Genomic DNA, 16,723 nt, shown 5'->3' on the forward strand with positions numbered 1-16,723 from the left:
GGAGGGGAAGAAGGAAATGAGGTTAGAAGTAGTTAGTGTGTTAGAGGTGTTAAGAGAGTAAGTGCTCTTTGAAGTGCTCTTAGTAGATACTGTATGTCTTGGAATGATTGTATACAATTAAGTTATTTCAAGTTGCACCCATTGCTGACACAGATGTCGGTGCAAATGCAAATACAGGCCCACAGCTGACACCCTCAACGTCAATACATTACAGTACTACAGAACTTGGAAGACCAAACAGACTTGAAATTTGTTCTATAACAATTTGTTGCTATTACTTTTTAAAGAGAGGTTAGAGGGAAAATCATAAACAAAGCTTTACACACACACACACACACACACACACACACACACACACACACACACACACACACACACACACACACACACAGACACACACACACACACCCAGTATACAGTAGAGGAGACCACTGTTCAGCTCTTAGATCCACAGCACGGTGATATAAATGATTCCCTGTCATATGATTGGTAATGAGGCATATCCAGCAGTCAGTGCTGCCCGTCTGCGTCACGGGAAACCGCCCAGTCACGTAGCAGATGAGCTCGGCGACTGGCTGGCTGACTGACTGCTGTGAGTGTATGGTAGATGTTGTGAGCGGGGAAGAACGGACGGACCGGTGGGGAGCGGAGCGGAGCGGAGCGGAGCGGGAGGGTGAGAGAGCGAGAGCGAGAGCGAAAGCGAGAGCGGAGGGACGGACACGGCAGCTGTTCCACTGATGTAATGTTGCCTGTTTGGTGACTACGGATGGCGGTGTGTGCCAGACTCTGCGGAGTGGGTCAGTCGCGGCGGTGCAGGCGGCGGCAGAGGCACGACCAGCACGGCAGCGACTCCGAAATGGACATGGACGAAGAGGAGGGGGAGAGGATCGTGGGCGAGGCGAGGGGCGGCTGGCACCAGAGCCGCACAGCGGGGCCTAGCGAGGCCGCTGCCGCCGCTAGAGTAGCGGGGAGCCCTCAGTCTCTGGTGGATCTTCCCCCGGAGCTTCTAGTGGAGATCTTCTCCTCTTTGCCGGGCACGGTGCTGCCCAACCTGGCCTTGGTCTGCAAGAAATTCAGGCAGATCCTCAGCACGGAAACCATCTGGAGGAGACGATGCACTGAGGGTAAACAACACTGGAGCTCGTCCCTGTGTTTGACGGAGACCCACCAGCCAGCTAAAATCAGCTGTGTGTGGGGGTTAAGCTATTAGCTAGCTAGCGTTAGCTATGTTTGGCAGGACTGCCTTATATGACAGTGTACTTATTCGAGTCCATTCCGGGGTTCGGTGTTCTGTCTAGTTTTGCTACCAATCGATACATGCTTCCTAAAGGCACTGCGCATGCGCTGACCTTTAATTTTTAATTATTTCTCGTGTTTTTTTGTTTATTTTGTGCATTAAACACCCTGGACTCACTGTCATTGCGAAAAAAGTATAAATGGAAATGAATCATAATAATAAATACAATAATTATTACTTGGGGAAAAAAGCAGTTAGTAATGACCTCTCATTGCCATAACTTTAACGTTAACTTACCATGATACAGTGATTTTTGCTATCCAAATATACTTGCTACATCCACCGGGAACATGCTCTATTATGGTGCTTCTTTTGTATTTTACAGTTAAATATACACTAGGGTAGCAAGGTTTGACAGGGTAGCACAATTCGACAGAACACCCAGTCGTGTTTTGGCTATGCTAAGATACAAAATAGCAGGTTTATTCTTATTTAATTACAGTAGTGGCCATAATTTTCCTAATTGCCCCTCTCTGTAGTTACTGTAGCTACAGTTAACGTTAATCACTAGAAGGCTGACAGTAATCCGCTGTCAACAGTGTCAGCGGCTCTTTCAGCGCTGCAGACTGTCTTTAATGTATTTCTGACACCTTTATTTTTTATTAGACCTTATATGTGTGCCCTTAAATTATTTAGGACGCATTTGAACATTGTTAGCTAGCTGTGTTTACAGCTCCACAGACAGCCGGTTAACGCTAGCTAACGCTAGTTAGCTACGCACACAGGCTACACATAGCCTACATACACCATAATAAGCCTTAGTGACAGTGATCCCTAATACTCCTATACAGTATATAGGGCTGAACAATACTGCAAAAAAATGACGTTGCGGTATTTTGTTCTTCCATACACATTGTGATATAAAATAATAATAATAATAATAATAATAATAATAATAATAATAATAATAATGATAACCACCACTGCTTAATTAGCATTATTCCCCTAACAAATGTGGTCTAATCATATATTGTTGCCTGAGTCAACAAATAAAAATAAACTATTTTACTAACTAAATTAAAATGTCATTAACTTGTGACATATAATGTTTTTTGACTTTCATGTATTTATGCACAATATTTTTTATTCATAGTTATTTAAATGTAAACATGTTAATGAATGTATTAATTTAGCAATTGGTGGCATTGAGTCCCATGGGGCCCCATTTGACTCCTATTAATATTGCTCCACCTTCTAAATAAAATCTCAAATGAACTTCTACCCCCAAATTTTATTGTCTAGAGACATGTCTTGCGACATTATATAAAAAAAAGAATGTTATGAAAATTAAAGGAGTAGTGCCCTTCATTTTTATGGCAACATGGTGCTATAGAATGTTAATTTTCACAGATTTTTCCAGCAGTCACAATATTAATCAATTTCATTAACATCAAAATAATATTATGCAAACATTATTAGCCTCTGTTGGATATGGGTCATGGCAAATGAGAACAGTGGGGAATTTAGTTTTGTAATGCATCACATTTGCAACATTTGCGCATTCTGTAAACGTGTATGACTGTTGTGCATGTTGTGTAGATTATTGCGATGACCCTGCAAAAGGACAATAGATTGTGCCACCCTATCTATATATAAAAATATCTTAAAATCAAGGACACACAAACATGATGCAAATTTGATATTTATATATATTTGAAAAAACCTTACACATACCTTATTCTGCTGCTTATCTCTTTTTCAGAGTTTGGCATGAGGGATGACCTGCGAAAGATGGAGGTCATGGGTGTGTCCAGCAGGGAACTGTATGTAAAACGTGAGTATGCTCATCTTCTAAAGTCAATGGTCTAACCCATCACTATCTAAAGATCTTGTTCTTGAACGTGCACTATCACCTCAGACTTATCAGTACAAATAACTCTTATCAGTTAAGAGAGTTCTCTTTAGTTAATCTACAGCTCATTTAATTAGGCTAATTGTTAACCTTGTTTTTGGTTCATGTACACTATTTGTCCAGTTGTTTTGTAGATACCTGCTTGTCTTATTGTTTCTTTAGAAAAAATAGGGAATTGTTAGAAAGTTTGTCTATATTTGCTGAAGCAACAGCCTTTGCCTTTAGCAGATTTGGTTGTATTCAGACCCACAAAGTTACTGAAAGGTACTCCATCACTCCAAATAATTTATATGCATCGAGCTGATGTATGGAATGTTGAATCTTAGCTTATGTCCAGCTGCATCCAGAATATTCTATTATATTGCAAACTCTGTATGCAGTTGCTAAGGAAGAGCAATACCACCGTTTTTTTTGGAAACCAGTAATATATGAAAATCTGTATAACCTGCACACTAAAATATTTAGCATTATTATCATAACTATATTATTATACAACAATATAATTAAAGTTGTTTATTCTGTTACTGCTTAGAACTTTTTAGGAGATTTTTTTTTAAAGAAATGTCATGATTGGAAGTATTGGCATTTGAGTATCGATCCACCCTTCTGTAGTGGATATAGCACTGTGGGAAACACAATTGCCCTTCATGTGGATTGATGCATCACTCAGACATGCACACCACGCTATAGCAAGAGTCTTTGGCCGGTATTCTTTTGTCCCTTTCACCTTCTTCTGTAATATGATTAAAGGGGATGTCACTGTAGATAAGAGATTCTGCCAAATGCCATAAATAGAAATGTAGTTGAATGCCTGTGTCAGCAATGAAGGCATTTTGTTGCCTTGATTTAAGCTCCAGGTTTGGTGCAGATTATGTGTGTAGAATGGACATAAATGAAAGCATTGTCATTTCCAGGCTACATCCACCCTCCAGGCTGATCTGACCTCATATGTGTCCAGGCTTTTAGCTTCAACTAGACCATTTAGAGTTTGCAACTCAGCAGGCTGCACTGATGGGTCCCTTGATGGCCCTTTGCTGCACTCTGACGTTAATGCTGCAGTGTCCTCCTCCTAGCTGTTCATAACAGCATCTAATATGGCATGTTCCTGACCCTGGATTATACAGATCTACTTTGCACTATAGTACAGTATTCTGTGGGTAATTAATTTTCAGAAGGGGGGTTTTCTTCATGGTTGTTCATATAAGTATGGGAAATACCAGGGATGCAGGAAATGGGGTGTGTTGATGCGGTTTCAGCACTCTTCTGTTTTTTGTAGGGTTTCACTGCAATTGAAAAAACAAGAACAAAATTTATATTTTTTATCAAGAGGAAGATGAATGATCACAAGCCATCAAACCAAACTAAACTGCTTGAATTTTTGCACCAGTAGTGGCATAAAGTTATCCAAAAGCAGTGTGTAAGACTGGTGGAGGAGAACATACCAGGATGCATGAAAACTGTCATTAAATGCCGGGGTTATTCCACCATAAATTGATTTCTGAACTCTTAAAACTTAATGAATATGATCTTTGCATTATTTGAGGTCTGAAAGCTTTGCATCTTTTTTGTTATTTCAGCCATTTCTCATTTTCTGCAAAAAAGTGCTCTAAATGACATTTTTATTTGGAATTTGGGAGAAATGTTTTCTGTAGTTTATAGTATAAAACATCAATTATCATTTTACTCAAACACACTTGGTTGATGTGCCACATACCAATGTCCTCTTTGCCACTCAGCTCATTAGCATGATATTTTGGCAGAAGCAGATGGAGAAAGTAGAGCAAGTCAATAGTTTGGTATGTCAGTTACATTCCAGTTTCATTCAAGATTCATTCCAATTTATTTTGTACCATTTCTTTTGGTCTTTTTATTGTTCATTTTTGACACTTGAAAACCAACAAAAATATTATTAACATATTTTATGGCAAAAATACTTGTCATATATGCCATATCGAGATCGCCAGAAACCTCAGTAAATCACATTAATTGAAATTCACACAGAGGAAGGCATCGAGTCTTTTGGTGAACAAACAAATGCTAAGCTAAGTTACCTCTGCTCACATTACTATCCTAGTCCTGTACAGCTGTAGTATCTTTCAACTGAAAAACAGACGAAGAGGTATCTGGGACCTTATGTTTTTCAATTAAACTGCTTATACTGATTGGTCATGTATTTGGTTGACTCCATTATCATTTCCAAATAATGTTAGTAATCTGATGGACTTGGGCATGTCTCTGCCAGTTGGTCTCTGTCGCGACTGACCCACTACTCCAGTTCTAGTTTTGAAAAAATTATCAAAAGAAACCAAGCATATAGTTTTGAATGACTTTGCTATGTATGTTATGTATATACAGTGCCTCTAAAACATTTCAGCACCCCCAGCACAGAACAATTGCACACAGCCTCACACCCCCACATTTAAGCTTGTGTTTTTACTGGCTTACAGTAATAAGTTGGAGAGAGTATAGAGTATTATTTAAAATGTATTTTTTTTTTTGTAATTCTTTACTGAGATGCTCTACTGCATTGCAGACTTAATTGTGTTTGCTCATCTTCACTCCATTAACACCTGCCCTTCTGTCCCCTTCAATCTCCCCCCCCCCCACACACGTGCAGCAGCGCAAACGAGTTCTCAGCCAGCTGTTCATATATTTTACCTTTCCTCTCCTCCTGTGGTGCATTCACCTGTACCTGTCCAGGTGTGAACCCTCGTGTGAAGTCTGGTCGCTTTATGAAGCTCCTTCCCGATTACGAGCACATGGACTATCGGGACGTGTATGCACACTGTATGTACTGACAGGTGTGAGGGCTGAATGGGGTGGTGTGTGGTGGCGTGTGGTAGAGGTTGCCCTTTCCTGCTGATCTGGGTGGTTTGCTCTGATGATTGACGGATTTGGAGCTGGGTGGGAGCAGAGGGGTGTAGATCAGGATAAAAGGGCAGCGTCTGCCTGGAGCCCTACACTCCTCTGTGTCCTGCATGCGTAAGAAAAGGACACAGACTAGTTTGATGCACAGGAGTCTGCGGTGATCCTAACCTGACCTGACTGTGTGAAGTGGTTCTTCCTTTTTTTTGTAACTCTGCTGCTTTAAGCCACACTGCTTTTACATTTACAAAAAAATGATGATGATTTGAGTCATATATAGTGGTGTGGACAGGTTTATGAAGCCTATGGAATTGTCTGGATTCTGAATGAATAAGACAGTTTTATTTTACACACAGCTTGTAAGCTGCAATATCCCTATTCTACAAATCAAACCTGACAGGTGAATGCAGATGTATTGCCAATAACCCTGACCAAGCACTTTCTGGAGGCAGTGAGCCGTCTTATGCAGTGCTTAAAAGGTATTTTGGACAATTGCTATAGATAATTGCTGCTGTAAATCTCAATTATTTCTATTTTTCACCTTTTGATACATTGTAAATCTGGCAGTTTTTCTTTGCATTGCGTAAAAATGTAATTATATATAGCAATAGAAATACTCTTAAATAATTTGAAATGAAGTTGTTTTAGATTAACATAAATTGAGTTACCTTTTATGTTTTTCTTTCATCAAGTTGCCTTAGTTCATATATTTTTCAAGAGCATATCAGATCATCCAGTTGTGCAACCTCTTAAATTAAATTATCTTTTTAATGCTTTCATTAATATTTAAATTATTTTGTATTGTAAATTTTTGTATTCAAATTTTCTTTTTGCTATTTATGTACATCTCTTAAAAGATTCTAATGAAAATTTAACATGGTCACACAGAAAGCCAGATAATTTCAGTTTTCATAAACTTGTTCTCACATCTACAACAAAATAGTACACAGTAATCTACACTGAACTACTCCTAATATGAAGCATAATTCTGAGTACAGAATAAGAGACAGTGTCAGACACAGTGTAATTACACAGATCACATGTCACAGAGACTGGGAAACAGTATGTATATAAATAATGCATTGTGCTGAAATGCCTTGCAGTTACTGTACCTCCTTTCCTCTCACTCTTTTCTGTGTTGATTTGTGGTTGCTGCTGCATGCCACTTTGCCCTCTGTTTTATAGACTTTTTAAATGTGTATTGTATGTTTGTTTTACAGTGCTCCATCCATACAGACACATTTTGGGTCTCTGGCAGCCAGACATAGGCCCATACGGAGGTCTACTGAATGTAGTGGTATGCTCCTTCACTTTCATTTAATTTAAAACATATTGAATGTGTCTGAAGCACAGTTGTGCATTACAACTACTAACGCATTTGGGTTTTTTGCTAGGTGGATGGCCTGTTTATAATCGGTTGGATGTATCTGCCGCCTCACGATCCTCGTGTAGAGGACCCAATGCGCCGCCGCCCCCTCTTCCGCATTCACATGTGGGAGAGTAAGAAGGCAACTGTGGAGTGCATGTATGGCCATAAGGGTCCTCACAAAGGAGACATTCAGGTCAGTAAGGATGTGCTTAAAAGGAAAATCAACAGTTCTGGTAAAAGGGCTCATATGACTCAAATGCAAGTCGCTCTGGATTTCTAGTAGAAAAGCTCAAAACAATATGCTATGATTTGAAGTGTCCAAATCGATCGCTCTCACTAATGGACCATAAGCTAATATGTTAAACCCTAGTTGAAATGGTAGCCAAGATACAGTTTAAACAGTCTGATACTGTGTATTTTTATTCCCCTTAAATGTACATTGCCTCTGCTTATGCTTGCTGAATTGCACTGCATTTAAAAAAAAGCAGCCCAGGGTGAAACAACTCTTATAGCTTCTGTGTGAATGAGCAGAGCCAAACTGCTATAGGCTTATACAAGCAAATATAAACTGATAAGTCAAAAGTCATGGGATACCCACTAGTCCTTGAGAATCCCTAAACCTGTATTGTATGCTCTTTATTAGTCCTCAATCCACAGTGAAATTTGTACCAGGAATACATCTTAGAAGGCATTACCACACAGTTGGTCCCTAATCATCATGACCAAATTTTTAAATGGTGTAGCATTCATGTTCCCCCAATATGCGCACAATCAAGTATTCATTGCATGTGATGGAGAGGTCCATTTGTATTTGTGATCCAGCATATATAATTTCCACAGCCCTGTTTGCTTTCCTCTTGTGACATCACAAACAATGCCTTGTTTTTGTAGTGCAATTTCCTTATATGTACTGTGTAGATGAAGAAGTGAATAGTAGAGCTGAAGACTTTTATTTATTTGATAAAGACCCTTTACTGTAAGAGTATTGCTGTAACAAAAATAAAAAGTAGGTGGTATTGTGACATGTTTTGCAGACAGTAAAAAAAGACGAGTTCTCTACCAAATGCAACCAAACAGATCACCATCGAATGCCAGGGGGCAGACAAGAGGTGAGAGAGCAGTTCAGCTCAAACAACCTTCCTTTTTTTCATCTAAAATGTTGTCTATTCTTCTCAGGAGTTCCTGAGAAGGATTAGAAGCTAAGTAGCTTCAGCTGCATTGCTACATCACTTGCTCCTGAAGGTATAAAGTTTTCTGTTTGGTTAATTTGGTTTGCATATACCTGTCTGCCTGGGTGTGCAGGAGTTTCGTACGTGGCTGGAGGAGGAATGGGGACGGACACTGGAGGATATTTTTCATGAACACATGCAGGAACTGATCCTGATGAAGTTTATCTACACCAGCCAGTATGAGTAAGTGTGCTATGTAGAAGTTAATTACATGACAACAACTGTAGTTCTGCAATTGTGTTTGGATTTGTAAGAAGTTAATGGGTCTTATGTACCAATTACTTCCCATGAATTTTCTGTGGAATGTTTTCTTAAGAAAATTCCTAACATAGAATGTAGAAACACTGACGTAACATCCATGCGACATAAAAAAATCTCAAGAAGAGTCCATGTCAGATTAATAATGTGTATTAAACTGAATAATTGTTTACAGTGTATATTGGGGACCATGCTTTCTAAACTATATGTTCAAATGTTTATGGACACCACTTCTAATAAATACATTCATCTACTTTATTTTAAACTCATTGCAGACACAGATGTGAAATTGCACACAGCTTGTCTATTCCCTATAGAAAAGGACTGCCAATAGAATCTAAATTTTTGGAGCAGTTGTAAGGCCTGGGCTAGTTTGAGAAGAATAATCAGCCACAAAGCAAGATAAACTCTTTGTTAATACCTTGATTGTGAAAGAAATAGTAAATGAGCAGGTGTACTATATACTATATATTTTTTTCATATAGTATATAGTATATAATACTTTATAGGCCTGTCACGATAAGATTTTTTTTGTGCACGATATATTGTCCCAGATACACGATATATTGCAATACACGATATTTTTGTAATTTTAAGACTATTAAATGCCACTGACATGATGATAACAGAATAGCATACAAAAGTACTTATACACTTTTTAAAGGCAACAAAAATGTTAATAATCATTTATTATAATTATTTTGGGTATTATATATTTATTTCTTCCCCTACTTTAGTCCACACTGTGTGTATGGAGTCACAGTTATTGAAGCATGACTGGCTAAAATACAATATTCACTGTTTTATATGTGAACAAACATACAAAAAAACACAATAGACGATATCATGATAATCAAAAATGATTGAGATCATGTTCATTTATTGTACGATAAATCGATATTGCAATTATTGTGACAGGCCTAATACTATATAATAAATATTAAATGACACAAATTATAACATATTAGTACAACACCAGCATATGAACTCTATGTTTGCAGTAATTGCCTGACGTACCGGAGAATATACCTGCCCCCGTGCCTACCTTCAGACTTACTGCAGCCGGGCCTCTTCAAAGGCACATACGGCAGCCACGGCCTGGAGATCATCATGCTGAGCTTCCATGGCTCTCGGGCCAAAGCCACCAAACTCACAGTGAGTCCTTGTGTTTCTACACATGAATTGTATGGATGAAATCTCGGCCTTTTCATGCCTGTTACCTTTCAGAATTGACCATTAATGAGAGAAAGCAGTTCTCCTGTGAATGACTGTAATTAGATTGTATTAATTGCACAACTGTGGTTAACCCAGTGTTGCTGAGATACAGAAGTACTGAATTTGCTGTTTATTTGATTAGCAAGCACTTTAAGAAATCTTAAGCACTCAAAATAATTCCTCAAAGATATAAAACAATGCAAAGTGTCCATATTGTCTGCTTCTCATTTCCTCAGCTCAACTGTGGAACAGTACAGGAACTTTTTGTACTTTGTTTAAAATGTGAGATGGAATTCTGTAAGACAAATGTAAACCAGATAGAAAAAATAACTTCTGTTCCTCACTATTGTCTACCAGGGTGACCCTAATGTGCCAGCAGGTCAGCTGACCTTAGACATAGACCTTAGTCGACCGGTTCAGCTGCCTGACTTGGAGCACCAGCGGAGCATCGAGGAGCTCTCTCGCCTGGTGATGGGAGTGCATGAGGAAGTCCAGAGGGGATCCCAGGATCCTGCTGCTGCATCAGCGGAGGCAGAAGAGTGTTCCACTGGGGCAGAGGGCTCAGAGAACACCCCTGCGGATGAAGCAGAAGAAGCTGGCGCTGGAGCAACAAGTTCTCGCACTGAACCCCAGCCCTTCGTTCTGCCTTTAGGAGTCATGGCCCGCAATGAGGTGTACCCACGCACATGCAAGATGTGGTAAGTGTAAATCTTCTACAGGAAATTTAAACATGGTCTTTTTTTGCTCATTGTAGAGTGCAGTTTCTAGGAATTTTAATTGAAATTAATATTTGTTTTTCCAATATGGTTAAATGCAGCAAATAAAAGTAATTGTGTTAAGTAGCATGTTCAGATGAGCATCTGATAACTAATTTCTGAATGTGTGTCAGTTTCTATGGGACAGGCCTCATAGCTGGTCACGGCTTCACGAGTCCGGAGCGCACACCAGGCCTTTTTGTTCTGTTCGATGACGACCGCTTTGGTTTCATCTGGCTGGAGCTCAAGTCCTTCAGCCTGTACAGCCGGCTGACAGACCAGCTGGAGCACGCTCAGGCCCCCAACATGGAGCGCTTCGAGGCTATGCTCCGCAACATGCAATCATGGACATCCTGATAGCCCAGCACCTCCTCCTCCGTCCTGCTCCCCTGCAAAAGAGACGGCAATTCCAGCCCTGCAGGGCCACACGTCCAACTCGCCTGACTGAACTCATGAGTAATTCCCAATCTGCTGATGAGTTGAGCCATAAGTGTTGGAGCAGGGACAGAAAATGACATGTTGTTGTGGTCTCCCAGGGCAGGAAATGCCCATTCCTGTTCAACATGCTCCAAAACTCACATCCCCACACAACCTGAAGCAACCTCCCTATAGTCTTCACACATACAAAAAGAAATACCCTGCACACAAGTGTGTCTGCAGAGGCAAGCTCATACAGGTTGTATTATACTGAGGCTTTCTTATCAGCTTTTTAATTAATTTATTTTTGTAACCTGGAGATGAAGATGAAGAGGATTATATGACAATACACCCACATACTCTGGAACAAGCTGAGTGTGCCTCTGTATCATTACCATGGTATTTAACCCAAGACTACTCGTAGAAATTTGTAGCTGCCTGTACTCTTGAAAGTAATTTAAGTTCTAAAGGTCTGTCTTCAACAAAAGTGGGATGTTCCCAGCTGTTCAGTTGGTGGTAGCTTATAATTGATGCTTTGTCCTTTGTCCGATCTCATGCTATTTGACTATGCTGTTGTTTTTTAATCTGTACTGCTGTTGCATTGCTTTTAATTTCCGTGGCTTGCGTTGACCATGAGGATGATTGAAGAGGTTGCCTCTCATTTTTTTATTTGAATGTTTTCAATAAGTAACTGACGTAGCCTGTGGTACACAGTACAGATGGTTAGAATGTGAACCTTGTATGACCCATGATAAAAGCTGCATTCCATTTGAACTTGGATGTCGGAAAATGTTTTAAGTTCCATTTAGGAACTGAAACACAAGTCAGATTTCCTAGTTGGAAAGTCAGAAGAACCTCACCAGCCCTGAATTTAGAATCCAAGATGGCTGCACCGCACATCAACAGTAATACAGACAGTAGTAATGTTAGCACTTCCATTTATTTGTGTGTCATTAAATCAGTCTGTACACACAGTTCTGTTTAGCTTCTGTCTGTGGACATGTTTTAATGATGTTTGGATCTGCAAAATATCATATAATCAACTATACAAGTGTTTTCAAGACTGTCAAACCAGTTGTAATAAACTCTAAAATATTTAAATTACTGTTAAATGTTTTGCAACTGTTTACAATTATCTAAATGTGTAACTGGAACACAGTCAATCCAAGTATGGCACAATTCCCAGCTCCAATATCCAAGGAAAATGTAACGCAGCAAAAGACTTTGAGTATCAGTCAGTGGTAAAATATGTTAATACATTATGTGACGCAGTTCTTAGATGACTTTACTAGAGCTGTTATGATGCCGTCCTGTGCCAGACCAAAAATCGGATTTTAAGGGGTTTGTTTTGTCTAGAAACCTGCTTTTTTTCTCTTTCTTTTATTTATTTTTTTTACAAAAACAGACTGAAATTAAGCTTTATACCATCTTTTGGAGCTAAAACTGCATATTCAGCATGTACTGTATAATTTAGCCAATTTCTGTTAGTTATTCCTTTGAGTAAATCACTTTACCTGGGTGATTTATTTGCAGCATCTAAATCTACTTCACAAGAGCATGTATTGTAATGAATATGCATGCTGTTCTAACACATGTGGGTGAATTTCCTTAATTAGGTAACTGAGAGTATTTCATTCATATATTTATGGACTTTGGCTTTGTACCTTGGGTGCCATACCTACAGTACATGTATGCATTCTCTTAAATGAATATCCTTCAAATCCTTTATTCATAAAAATGCAAATCATATTTCTAAATGGTTAAAAATGACATGGATCTATAATTGGTAAATAAGCCAGCCTTACTTTTCTCTAGCTTTTGTCACTCTGGAAAGGAATGGCACCAGAAACTGGCATGCAAGTGCATGTGTGGAAAGCACCAGCTAGTACCTGCAAAATTCACTGGATCCCAGGCAGATTGGACCTGCTTTAACATTATTTATTGGCTCAATAACTTATGTTGCACTTGTCAGTGACAATTTTCCTACACACTAAATAAACCCAAACAGCTTGAATATTAATATTGATAGAACATGTGGCATGCTTATTTATTATCATCTTTTGTTTTATATTTATACGACGAGGAACGCATTTGTTTAACCTCCTTAATATCCTTCAGGCAATTTCGTCCAACAGATATGACAGATGCTTCCTTGTGCTGTGCTGAGGTGCGATCAAAAAGCTGTGCAGTTGCTCCTCTCAAAGTGCTCTTTCCTAAGCAGCATAGGCAATGACCAGACTAGATTCCGCTGTCTGTACTTTTGTATTCAGTTGCAGCTTTGCAAAAACTAACCACTACAATATAAATATAATATATATATATATATATATATATATATATATGTAAAATGAATGGGGAAAAAATATTTAATTATATATTTCAGCTTTGTTTAGGGATGATTGTGCACATCACTGCAATGTTCAATTTTTAAAAAAAAATACCACCTGTCTGTTGTATGACCTCTGTAAAGTGAGAACTGTCTCAAACAGGATATCTACACGACTTCTTAACAGATGTCTAATGAAAGTTGTGTCTAATGTAAAATCCATTGCATACAACTTCAGGGAGCTTTGAAGTAAGTGTTCGTCTATTCCCAATAAATGAAGGTAAAAAGTAGTTTTGTCTGTGTTTTAAATCACTGCTTCAGGTTGAGATCATTTTTTATATTGTCATTTGTTTGTGAAGAAGTGGACTATTTTAGTTAGCCAGGGGCGTATTTAGTTATTGAGAAATCCTCTTCTATATATGATATATGCCCTAGAATCTGAATTTACCAGATTACAAAGTTAACTTAAACCCAAGAAGTTCCTTGTAGAAATATCTCTGACAATGACTTTTAGAAAAGGCTTTACTTTAGGCTCAGACTAAGGACTAAGGACTTCACTTATATTTAGTTTGCACTGGTCCAAATCTGTTAACAAGTTTGTAAACTTCTTAAACAGTTTTCCCCTTTCTTTGAAAGTCACAACAATCCATGTGAGAGCTTTTTCTTCTCTTATTGGTCAGATCTGTCAGCAGCAGGATCAGGAATGTAAATACAGAAAGAAGGTTCTGTGTTCTGGACTAGTGTTATATATATTCTTTATAATTCTTTGTAATTTAACATGAAGCTGCTTTACTGACTGCATTCGTTCACAGCCATAGTAATTATCCGTTGAATATACCAGGTTAATTCACACCTGAAGAATGCAGTTTAGCTTAAATTCACAAAGTATATCTGAAAGTTGTCAAAATGAGGTCAGATCACGTTCTCACCACAATGGTTCCGTGAATGGTTCCAGAATTTGTTGTCACGGTGTAGTTGTTTTGGTTCGTATCAGAGTATAATTGCTGTATTCACCCCTGCCTAACAGATCACACTATGGGTCAAAATGAATGAGTTCATTTTAATATTGCCATTGTAAAGCATCCTTGTGTTTGTGAAACGCCCTATATAAATCAAAATTAATATTATTATTGTTATTATTAATTAGACTGAAACAAGCAGGTGTTAAAGATGGCTAAGAAATTCTGCTGTAGGTTTAATATCTACAATACCTTTTTTAATTATGGGCCAGGTGCTATAATCTTGCTGATGATTTCTCAAATTCAGACCTATTTTTTATAATCATGACATGACACTGAAGTACTACTAAGAATGAAACACACCCAGACTATTTTTTTTATAAAATATTTAGATGTTCTTTTTAGATTTGTTCATTTTGAAACATTGACATTAAGTTTTTAACTAAATTCTGAAGCTTTAGCTTTTTCTACAGCTCACTGTGCTCCTTCTCCTGAGCTGAACGCACCAGCTCTGGAAGTTTCTCGGTCATGAAGATGTAATGCTCTGCCTTCAGGTTCTTGCCAGGCTTCTGCTCCAGCCCAATGCCCAGATACTCAACATCAGATCCATATTCAGGCCATGGTGTCAGACCTGGTCCATTTGGTGAACTGTAATCAAACAGACCAATATACCAAATATATGACACATGGAATAAAGCAATCAATTTAAAAAAAGAACAACACCATGAAGATCTGAAACATGAATGTAATGTATAGAAGTACTAATTATTACTCACCCAGTACGAGCAAAGTTCCCCCAGTAGTTCATCACAGTTCTACACAGTTCATTATCTTTTTCTGTGACTGAGCCTGTAAAAAAAAATATATATATATATATATTAATATTTATTATATTAAAACTATTAAAAGAATATACGTTAAAAAGTTAAAATGATTACTGATATAATCTGATATTAAAACTGGTAAAGAGATATTTAAAATATTTGCTTACCAGTCCTTGTAACGTGGCCATTGCCAAAGCACAAGCCAAAAACAAAGGCAATTTCGTCTCCGTGATCAGCCCCAACATAGCTGGGTCTCTTTACCTGGAACATGCTGAGAGGCTGCTGGAACTCATAGAAGTACACCGGCGCTCCAGCTGCTAAAAGATAAAAACCCATCAATATATCAACACTGTAATATTGATGATTTAGTAAAGTGTTGCATTGGTCAATAAACCATTCATGTATGTGGACATGTCAAATCTGAAATTTTCAAATCATAAGATCTTAAATCAGTCATTTCAAATGTGGTCTTTGACGGGATAAATATCCAATTTTTTGGGTATGTGAATAGATCGGCTTTCATACTCTATAGCTTTCTGCCCATATATATATACGTGAGGCAGAATTTCATGGTTCACATTCATTACAGAATGTAAACCATCTAGATATCCAAATTTAATCTGACAGAAAATCTGAATTAATTAATGAGGCTTTTAATGAAAATGCAGTTTATACTTAATAATATAAACAGATAATATTTCTTTACCTTTGTGGAATTTTGCAAGTGAGAGAACAGGAATGTAAAACAATATATCAGCCATTAATTCTCTGAAACAGTCTCGAATTTTAATCGGATCAACAGATGAGCCCAGGTATTCGTCTGCCAGCAGTTTGATCCACTGAGGGTTTTTCTATATAGAAAATAAGGACAATTAATATATGTTTCTATACATACTCCACTGATGTGAGGAATAAAATGCCATGAGCTCTACTTACTGTAAGGAATAAAAACAAGACTACTTGACACGAAATATTAAATACATTTTAGTATATACAAATACATTTACTCACATTAGGAACATAGGCACTCATTATTGAAAGAACTTGCTCTCTGTCCACCCCTTTAGCCCATTCTGGAGACATAATTGCCTGTGGAAGAAATAATTATGAATGTCATCTTACTTAGGCCGGATCCTCGTGGCAAAACATGGTAAATATACAACTCCAACTCCAGTTGTGACAAACAAAAAACAGATATTTAATGTTCAAAAGGATAAACTGTTTTTTGCAAATATTCATTCATTTTTTAATTTGATGCCCGCAACACATTCCAAAGAAGTTGATACAAGGGAATGTTTACCACTGTGTTACATCACCTTCCCTTGTAACAACACTTAATAAGCGTTGGGAAATTGAG

General features: G+C 38.1%; 2 protein-coding genes across 30 annotated transcripts in view; one reads left to right on the forward strand and one right to left on the reverse strand.

Annotated features, from left to right (window-relative positions):
* The first annotated feature begins 525 nt into the window (after window positions 1-525).
* fbxo31 (F-box protein 31) lies at window positions 526-13,873 on the forward strand. 2 transcript variants are annotated; one of them, XM_049474690.1, is made up of 10 exons: window positions 526-1,124; window positions 3,000-3,071; window positions 5,850-5,936; window positions 7,235-7,311; window positions 7,409-7,576; window positions 8,418-8,492; window positions 8,686-8,795; window positions 9,872-10,025; window positions 10,443-10,783; window positions 10,975-13,873. In XM_049474690.1, the coding sequence occupies exons 1-10, from the start codon at window positions 767-769 to the stop codon at window positions 11,195-11,197; spliced, it is 1,665 nt and encodes a 554-aa protein (XP_049330647.1). In that variant the 5' UTR covers window positions 526-766; the 3' UTR covers window positions 11,198-13,873. The 2 variants fall into 2 exon arrangements, with proteins under 2 accessions (XP_049330647.1, XP_049330648.1); XM_049474691.1 differs by lacking the exon at window positions 5,850-5,936 and having other exon boundaries at window positions 530-1,124.
* A 1,010-nt stretch (window positions 13,874-14,883) lies between these two features.
* The window catches only part of ces2b (carboxylesterase 2b), a 52,388-nt gene continuing 50,548 nt past the window's right edge, over window positions 14,884-16,723 (reverse strand). For 26 of the 28 annotated variants that reach the window (XM_049474686.1, XM_049474684.1, XM_049474685.1 and 23 more), the window contains 5 exons: window positions 16,378-16,455; window positions 16,073-16,217; window positions 15,534-15,683; window positions 15,319-15,391; window positions 14,884-15,190 (listed from right to left, as the gene is read on the reverse strand). In XM_049474686.1, coding sequence (XP_049330643.1) covers window positions 15,010-15,190; window positions 15,319-15,391; window positions 15,534-15,683; window positions 16,073-16,217; window positions 16,378-16,455 — 627 coding nt within the window. In that variant the 3' untranslated portion in view covers window positions 14,884-15,009. The remainder of the gene's footprint in view (window positions 15,191-15,318; window positions 15,392-15,533; window positions 15,684-16,072; window positions 16,218-16,377; window positions 16,456-16,723) is intronic. The other 2 variants (XM_049474664.1, XM_049474674.1) reach the window with 2 other exon arrangements.

The sequence above is a fragment of the Astyanax mexicanus genome, chromosome 2, assembly GCF_023375975.1.
Source record: "Astyanax mexicanus isolate ESR-SI-001 chromosome 2, AstMex3_surface, whole genome shotgun sequence".
NCBI lineage: Eukaryota > Metazoa > Chordata > Actinopteri > Characiformes > Acestrorhamphidae > Astyanax > Astyanax mexicanus.

What these genes read in the sequence shown, in the direction of transcription:
- fbxo31 (XM_049474690.1), top strand. Translation starts at nt 767, where the DNA reads ATGGCGGTGTGTGCCAGACTCTGCGGAGTGGGTCAGTCGCGGCGGTGC. An exon ending in CAGGGAACTGTATGTAAAAC is followed by an intron (nt 3,072 to 5,849) that starts GTGAGTATGCTC and finishes GTACCTGTCCAG; the next exon opens with GTGTGAACCCTCGTGTGAAG. An exon ending in GAGGTCTACTGAATGTAGTG is followed by an intron (nt 7,312 to 7,408) that starts GTATGCTCCTTC and finishes GTTTTTTGCTAG; the next exon opens with GTGGATGGCCTGTTTATAAT.